Source organism: Vicia villosa, linkage group LG5, assembly GCF_029867415.1.
Source record: "Vicia villosa cultivar HV-30 ecotype Madison, WI linkage group LG5, Vvil1.0, whole genome shotgun sequence".
Taxonomy (NCBI): domain Eukaryota; kingdom Viridiplantae; phylum Streptophyta; class Magnoliopsida; order Fabales; family Fabaceae; genus Vicia; species Vicia villosa.
This window is the reverse complement of record NC_081184.1, coordinates 50,489,769-50,498,450: the sequence shown is the minus strand read 5'-3', so window position 1 is coordinate 50,498,450 and position 8,682 is coordinate 50,489,769. Positions and strand designations below refer to the sequence as shown.

Sequence of the window (8,682 nt, the reverse complement as noted above, 5' to 3'; positions counted from 1 at the left end):
TGCTAGGGATAGTAACCAATAGTCCAAAAGAGAGCCTTAAGTGTTTTTTAGATTTTTGTTGTTTATTAGTGTTTTAGCATAAAAGTAAAGTATGGTCCAAGTGGACAAAAAGAAAATAGCGGAAACATAAACATGTGTCCAAATGGACAAAGAAAAAATTGCGGAATATAAACGTCCAAATGGACAAAGAGAAAATGGCGGAAACATAAACATAATGAAATGATAAAATAAAGCGATAAAGCGAGAAATATAAAGAGAAATATAATAAATTGCGGAAATTAAAGTCAATTGTTAGATGTTAAAGATAACCATCTTGAAACTTGTCAAGTATGTTATCAAAGTTAGTAATTAAAATCGATGGTGAGTGAAGGATGTTCTCGGATTTAAATTCAATGGACATTTATCAGAAGCTTGATAGAATCATAGCGACTACACGATAAACCTCCATAAGTCTTAAATCAACCGCATACAATTCTCTTCCATATTTGATTTTTTTTTATTCGGGACACGAAATATTGCGCTATGTTAAGCAGATCGCCAAGTGATTTATGTAGAAATCACCCTACAACGAGGCCGGTCAAAACTTTATGTGCTAATGCATGCGAGAGAAATGATATGTAGATCATTCTCCGAAAGCAATACCGCACGAAAAGAAAATAGGTAACGATCTAGTCTTTACTAAGAATCCATAAGAATTCTCAAAGTATTAAGACTTTCATCGATCAAAAGAAAAAAGGAGAAGAAGAAGATAAAAACATAAAAGATAATCAACTCACACTATCATTAATATCATTCATCTAATATTATGGATTTGGTCATTTCAAACCTATCAACATCCTAGATCCAATGATATTAATGAAGTGGAGGAAGAAGGAAACCAAAACAAGCATAAAAAAACGCAAAAAACCACATTCTGCCAGCAGGAAATCGATTTCATGCAGGGGAAATCGATTTCCATAGTGCAGTTTTCAAAAAAAACAAGTTACGTACAGCATGAAATCGATTTCAGCCTTAAGGAAATCGATTTCATCAGCGTAAATTTCAGCAAAAACATCATTTAAAGGCATGAAACTTGATTTGAACAAATATACAAACACCTTATGATCACATATCCATTGGAGCACGAATTTTCCATCAAATCACCATCAAATAGGACCAATATAGTATCAAAGATGCATCACATACAAGCACAAAAGAATCACATTATGGTAGATGAAAAAGGATGATGAAAATTACCAATTTTTGAACAAAACTTAGATCCACTTCAATAATCACCAACACAAATCTTGATCTCTCAACAATATGAAGAAAAAGAGTGAAAAGAAAGGTGGCTTAGCTCAAAGTTTGTGAGGTTCAAGGTGTGACTCACAAACTTTATGAAAGAACAAAGAGCTTTGGTGAATTTGGTAGGGATGAGAAGAGAAATTGCAAGGGGTTTTTTGGCTCTCAAAGCTTGAGAAATGAGAGAGTAGAGGTCTCTATTTATAGAATTGGAGCAAGAGTAGTGGTAGTTTGGTCTTTTTGTGTTTGGTAATTAATTTGTGGTTAATTGGTATTTAAGTGGAATTTAAATGGTAAATAAATGGTAAAATGAGATTTAAGTGGGTTTAATGAAGGGGTTAATTTTGATGAGGTGGAAAATTGATAAAATGATCAAATAAAAAGGTGCCAAAATGATGTCAAGCTTCCCTCCTTATATTTTTTTGAATTTCGCCTTAAGGAAATCGATTTCCCTAGGAGTGAAATCGATTTCACACTGTTCCAGAAGAGAATTTGGCGCAAAATACACTAGGGAAATCGATTTACCCAGGAGGGAAATCGATTTCATGCTGTCCAGAATGTGATTTTGTTGAAGAATGCTGCAGGGAAATCGATTTACCCAATAGGGAAATCGATTTCATCAGTCTAAAATATGAAAAATGCCTTGTTTATTGCATGTCTTGGCTGGGTACCTACAAAACAAAAGCCTACAAAGAAACAAAGCAATATTTTTGGTATTTGGGTTAGTATAATATGCATACAAGATAAACAATCATTGGTGCTTGATGGTCCCTCTTATTGATGAGGTGAGTGCAACACCACAAACAAAACCTCCAAGTGAAGCTCTTGATTAATGATCGGGATATGAATGATATAGGATTTTAGGGTCAAAAATTGGGGTATGACAACCCATAGTAAGGAGTCAGCTGAAATAACATCCTGTCCAAGCCCAGAGCAGAAGCTCTCTGTGTCACATTCCCTCCCGAATATATGAAACCTGCGGTGGATCTGGCGGTCTTGTCTAAGCTCTCTATCAGGAAACCTCCACTAGCGGTGGGTCTGGACTGGCTAGCACAATATAGGAACAAGACCTCCTCAGCAGTGACTAGGTGGTCACCATAGCTCCTCCCAAAGAAAGTGTGGCAGAGAATCATCTCGAAGTACCGGAAAGCTGGGTTATGGATCTTCCTCTACAGCTGAGCAGAAGGGTCAAGGCTAGCTCCATCAGTAATATCCTGCCAAAACTTGTCAATATCTCTGCTCAGAAAGTAATTCAGTGGCATCTCAGTAATGGCAGTCGGTCTAGTTTGGAAACCAAGTAGATCCCCAAACTCCTTGATGGTTAGGGTGTACTCAGTGCCAAACATCCGGAAATTAATTCGTCCTCGATCATCTCCTTCACCCACCCATGGGTTATAGTCTAATGAGCTAAGAAACTCTAAAGTAAGGTTCCTGTAGGTCTTGTGGACATCATTAGCATAATCATTCCAGCCAAGTTGGTTGCACAGATACTTGATACTTGGCTCAATCCCAAGTGCTCCCATGTAGCTCTAATCAGTGTACCTAGTGGGTACCATAGGTCTAGCAGCAAAAGTAGCAAATCGGGCTCTCTGCGCCTCATCCCTGAAAATCACAACCATACCGTCGAGGTAATTCATCCTGAAAATCAGAAAACACGAGAAATTAGTTCAGATAATATATATAAGTACTAAAAAAACAACAAAAAAAACAAAAATAAAAGGGAAAATAAACCATGGGTTGCCTCCCATGCAACGCTCGTTTAACATCATTAGCTTGACGGTTAGATCTTACTTCATGTAGGTATCGGAGGGTCTATCAGAATATGACTAGAGTAATCAACGGGCAGATCGCCCCCTTTGTACAGCTTCAGTCTTTGTCCATTTACCACAAATGGGGTACATGAATCGTTCTTAATTTCTACTGCTCCTGACCGTAAAACTTTTGAAACTTCAAATGGACCTGTCCATCGTGAGTGAAGCTTACCAGGGAAAAGACGTAGTCTTGAATTGAATAGGAGGACTGGATCGCCAATGTTGAAGTCTTTCTTTATGATCTTCTTGTCATGCCATATCTTGGTTCTTTCCTTGTAAATGATGGCATTCTCGTACGCATTTGAGCGGAGTTCTTCCAACTTATGGATATCCATAATTCGTTTCTCTCCGGCCTTCAAGTAATCTAAGTTCAAGGTTTTAATTTCCCAATAGGCCTTATGTTCCAATTCAAAAGGTAAATGACAGGACTTTCCGTAGACCAATTGATAAGGGGTTGTTCCAATAGGGGTTTTATAGGCCGTTCGGTAGGCCCATAGAGCATCTTCTAGTTTTGCAGACCAATCTTTTCTAGACAACGATACTGTTTTGTCTAAGATCTGCTTAATTTCCCTATTCGACACTTCCACTTGCCCACTTGTTTGCGGGTGATATGGTGTTGCTACTCTATGTTTTACTTCATACTTACTTAGAAGCTTGTCAAATATCCTAGATATAAAGTGTGATCCTCCATCACTTATGACTAACCTCGGGGTTCCAAACCTAGGGAAAATGATATTCTTGAATAGTTTGACAACCACCTTGGTATCGTTTGTGGGCAATGCAACAACTTCGATCCACTTTGAGACATAGTCAACGGCTACTAGATGTACTTGTTACCCATTGAGGAAGGGAAAGGTCCCATGAAATCAATACCCCAAACATCGAATAATTCTACTTCTTGGATGTTACTCAAAGGCATTTCGTCACGTCTTGAGATGTTCCCAGTGCGTTGGCATTGGTCACATCTTGAAATGTAAGTGTGGACATTGCGCCAAACTGTAGGCCAATAAAGACCAGCTTGGAAGATCTTGGCGCATGTCTTAGACGTGCTTGCATGTCCACCATAAGGTGCAGCATGGAAGTGTTCAATGACGTTACCCACTTCTTCTTTTGGCACACATCGTCTGAAGATATTATCTATTCCTCTTTTAAAAAGGGGGGGTTCGTCCCAGAAGAAGTGTTTAACATTGCTGGAAAACTTCTTCTTCTGTTGGTAACTTAGGTCAGGGGATATGATATCAGCGGCCAGATAGTTTACAATATCTGCATACCATGGCGCGCTACTCAAGGTTGAGATCTCCTCAAAGGCTTCTTTTCCAAGGGTATGTAGGGTATCCTTCTCAATAGTGTTCATCCCAGCTACTAGTCTTTCATAGGTGGAGTGATCATCTATAGGTATTAGTTCGGGTTTAAGATGTTCTAACCTAGAGAGGTGGTCAGCTACTAAGTTCTCTGTTCCCTTTTTATCTTTAATATCAAGGTCAAATTCTTGGAGTAGGAGAACCCATCTGAGCAATCTAGGCTTAGCATCCTTCTTACTTAACAGGTATCGGATTGCAGTGTGGTCAGTGTATACTATTATCTTGGCTCCTACTAAATAGGACCGGAACTTATCAATAGCAAATACAACGGCTAGCAATTCCTTTTCTGTGGTTGTATAATTAAGCTGGCCAGCGTCTAGGGTTCTACTAGCATAATAGATGACATGCAGTTTCTTATCTTTTCTTTGCCCTAATGCGGCTCCTACAGCGAAATCGCTTGCGTCACACATGATTTCAAAGGGTTGCGTCCAATCAGGGGGTTGTATGATGGGTGCTGAAATCAGTGCTTGCTTTAAAACTTCAAAGGCCTCAAGACATTTTTGATCAAATTCAAACTCGACAACTTTCATTAACAGGTTTGTTAAGGGTTTAGTTATTCCAGAAAAATTCTTGATAAAGCGTCGGTAGAATCAAGCGTGACCTAGAAAACTTCTTACTTACCTAACGGTCTTAGGTGGGTTTAGGTTTTCTATAACTTCTATCTTGGCCTTGTCAACTTCTATGCCTCTCTCGGAGATGATGTGTCCTAAAACTATCCCTTCGTTCACCATGAAATGACACTTCTCCCAATTCAGCACAAGGTTTACTTCCACACATCTTTCTAAGATTTTCTCTAGATTCGACAGGCAGTTGTTAAAGTCAAATCCACACACCGAAAAATCGTCCATAAATACCTCCATAAATACCTCCATAATTCCATCGAGATAGTCTGCGAAAATCGACATCATACAGCGTTGGAAAGTGGCGGGCGCATTATAGAGCCCAAAGGGCATTCGTCTGTAAGCGAATGTTCCATAAGGGCAAGTAAATATGGTTTTCTCTTGATCCTCAGGGTGAATAGGGATTTGGAAAAAGCCAGAGTAACCATCAAGATAACAGAAATACGAGTGTCTAGCTAGACCTCAAGCATCTGATCTATAAATGGAAGAGGGAAATGGTCTTTCCTAGTCGCCTTGTTCAGTTTTCTGTAATCTATACACATGCTCCATCCTCCTTCGGTCTGCTTTGCTACACGCTCACCTTTCTCATTTTCCACAACAGTGATACCTTCATTCTTTGGTACCACATGGACGGGGCTTACCCACTCACTATCTGAAATCTGGTAAATGATGCCAGCTTCTAATAACTTAAGGACCTCTTTCTTTACTACACCAATCATGATATGGTTTATTCTTCTCTGATGCTCTCTTGAGGTTTTTGAATTTTCCTCTAGCAGAATCCAATGCATGCATATGGACGGACTTATTCCTTTTAAATCAGAGACTTTATATCCTAAAGCTGAGGGATATCTTAGCAAGGTATCTAAGAGTTGGTTTGTTTCGGTTTGGTTCAGGGTAGCGCTTATTATGACAGGTCGATTCATCTCTTCATCCAAAAACTCATATCTTAGATTCTTGGGCAGTTCCTTAAGTTCTATGGTAGGCTTCTTGGTGCACGGCATAGGGTCAGGGGTAAGTGTTAAGCATTCAAAAAGGTTGTCGTCAATGTAAGGTTCCATACTCTTGAAGTCGTCATCCTCTAAAATGGGGGTAGAAGGTAATCTGATTAAGGAATCGTTGAGCTCATTTACGCAATCATCGATGATGTCGATGGCATAACACGCATCTCCGATCACTGGTGCCATTAGGAATTTTGATAGAATGAACTCGATCTTTTCATCTCCTACCTCAAAAGTCAGCTTCCCTTTCTTAACATCTATTATAGCTCCAGCGGTTGATAAGAATGGTCTTCCTAGAAGGATTGGGATGTCATCATCTTCTTTGATATCCATAACTACGAAATCGGTCGGAATCTGACCAATCTTGACAGGTATGTCTTCCAGAATACCCAAGGGGTATTTAACGGATCTATCAGCTAGTTGTAATGACATCTTAGTAGGTTGAAGCTCTCCTAGTTTTAACCTCTTACAGACAGCCAAGGGCATCAGACTTACGCTTGCTCCTAGGTCCAAAGATTCTTTGTTTATCATATGATTTCCTAGGACGCAAGGGATGGAAAAACTTCCAGGATCTTTGTCTTTCTTGGCAAGTTTATTTTCGGATATGGAATGACATTCTAAAGGTTTGGGATTGTCGAGTCGTCGTTTATTGGACAAAATATCCTTCAAGAACTTAGCATATGATGGTATCTGGGTTATTGCTTCGGTAAAAGGGATTTCTACGTGGAGTTTCTCTATTACCTTAATGAACTTTTGGAATTGGTTTTCCGTTTTGGTGTTTTTCAATCTTTATGGAAATGGGATGGGTGGTTTGTAAGGTTGTGGTGTGCGATTTTCTACCTCTGGTTTTGATTGCTTTTCGGGTTCCTCTGGCTCCTCTTCCTGGTCTTTAGGTTCAGCATCTTCCTTAGGTTTTTCCGATGAGCTTAGGTTAGGATTTTTAGGTCCTTCGTAAGCGGTTCCACTTCTTAGGGTGATATAATTTACTGTTCCTTTGGGATTAGGTTGGGTTTGTCTAGGGAATTGTCCTCCAGGTACAACTTGTGCAGAGGTAGTTTGAGCTACTTGTGAAATCTAGGTTTCAAGCATTTTGGTGTGGGTCATCATCTGGTCAAACTTGGTCGCCAGTTAAGTAACTAACTCGTTTGTGTGAATGTGTTGGTTCATAAACTCCTTATTTTGCTGAGTTTGACTCTGGATAAAGGTGTCTATCGTTTCTTTAAGGTGCGGTCTGGTGGCACAACTTGCATAGGTTGGTTTTGTTTTTGTGTTCGGAATCCTTGAGGTCTCGAAGATCCGGAATTTTGGATATGAGTGTTGTTCTTGTAGGAGAAATTCGGGTGATTCCTCCATCCAGGATTGTATGTGTTCGAGAAAGGATTTCCTTGGGTATAGTTAACTTGGTCTGAGCCAGAATCGTTCAAAAGGTTACAATCAACGGTTTGATGTCCCTGAATTCCACAGAGCTCGCACTCCAATTGGATTGCTGCCACTGTGGCAGGGTTTTGAGACATGTTTTCGACTTTCAAGGTCAGAGCGTCCATCTTAGCATTCATCATGTCCATGCAAATTATGTCATGCTTTCCTCCATGGCTCTCCTTTTTCTCTACCGTTGCTCGTTCTATCCCCCATTGGGCGTGGTTTTGGACCATGTCCTCTATCAGGGCACAAGCGTCGGGATAAGGTTTGTTCATTAACGCTCCGCCAGCGGCAGCGTCAATAGACATTTTTGTGTTGTAATGGAGTCCATTATAAAAGGTGTGTATGATTAACCATTGCTCTAGGCCTCGGTGCGGATAGGCTCTCAAAAGTTCTTTATATCTTTCCCAAGCATCAAAGAGTGATTCGCCCTGGTTTTGAGTGAAACTGGTGATCAGGTTCCTAAGGACAGCGGTCTTACTTGGTGGGAAATATCTGGCAAGAAAGGCTCTCCTAAGGTTTTCCCAAGTTGTTATTGAGTTGGCTGGAAGGGCGTCTAACCAGTCATGGGCTTTACCTCTAAGGGAGAAAGGAAACAATCTTAAGCGGATGGCTTCAGGTGTGGCTCCATTTGCCTTAAGGGTGTCGGCTAACTGGATAAACACTTTTAGGTGTTGATTCGGGTTCTCTGTAGCGAGACCAGCGAATTGGTTTTGTTGAACTAGTTGAAGTAATGAGGGCTTAAGTTCGAAATTATTGGTTTTTATAGCGGGGTTTACGATACTGGAACTGGGCTCCTCATTATATGGTTGAGCAAACTCTTTAAGCGGTCTTTGGTTACGGTCTTCAGCCATAGCTTTCCTTAATTTAAGGATAAACAGACGTGCTCGGGCGTAACGTTCGGGTTCCACTAAAGGGTTTAATAGGTTATGTTAGACGCTGGCCTATAGATCTAGAGGGGGGGTGAATAGATCTCACTAAGTTTTTACAGATTTTTCTACAGACTTGAGCGAAAGCGGTTCTGAATCGACTTGCGTCTATTCTGGACCGCTATTGCAAAGGTCGTATGTGTTTCAAAACCAAATAGTAAGTGGAATTGATGGTGAAGTAATATGATAGCTAACCAATACGTTTAACAACTGAAATCCAATTAACTTCTAGATTGACAACTTTGATTTGCAATGCAGTAAGA

At 40.0% G+C, this 8,682-nt stretch overlaps 1 protein-coding gene across 1 annotated transcript; it reads right to left on the bottom strand.

Moving 5' to 3' along the window:
• Positions 1 to 7,279: 7,279 nt before the first annotated feature.
• LOC131604645 (uncharacterized) lies at positions 7,280 to 8,344 on the bottom strand. The gene has a single exon (XM_058877076.1). The coding sequence runs from the start codon at positions 8,342 to 8,344 to the stop codon at positions 7,280 to 7,282; it is 1,065 nt and encodes a 354-aa protein (XP_058733059.1).
• Between the last annotated feature and the right edge of the window lie 338 nt (positions 8,345 to 8,682).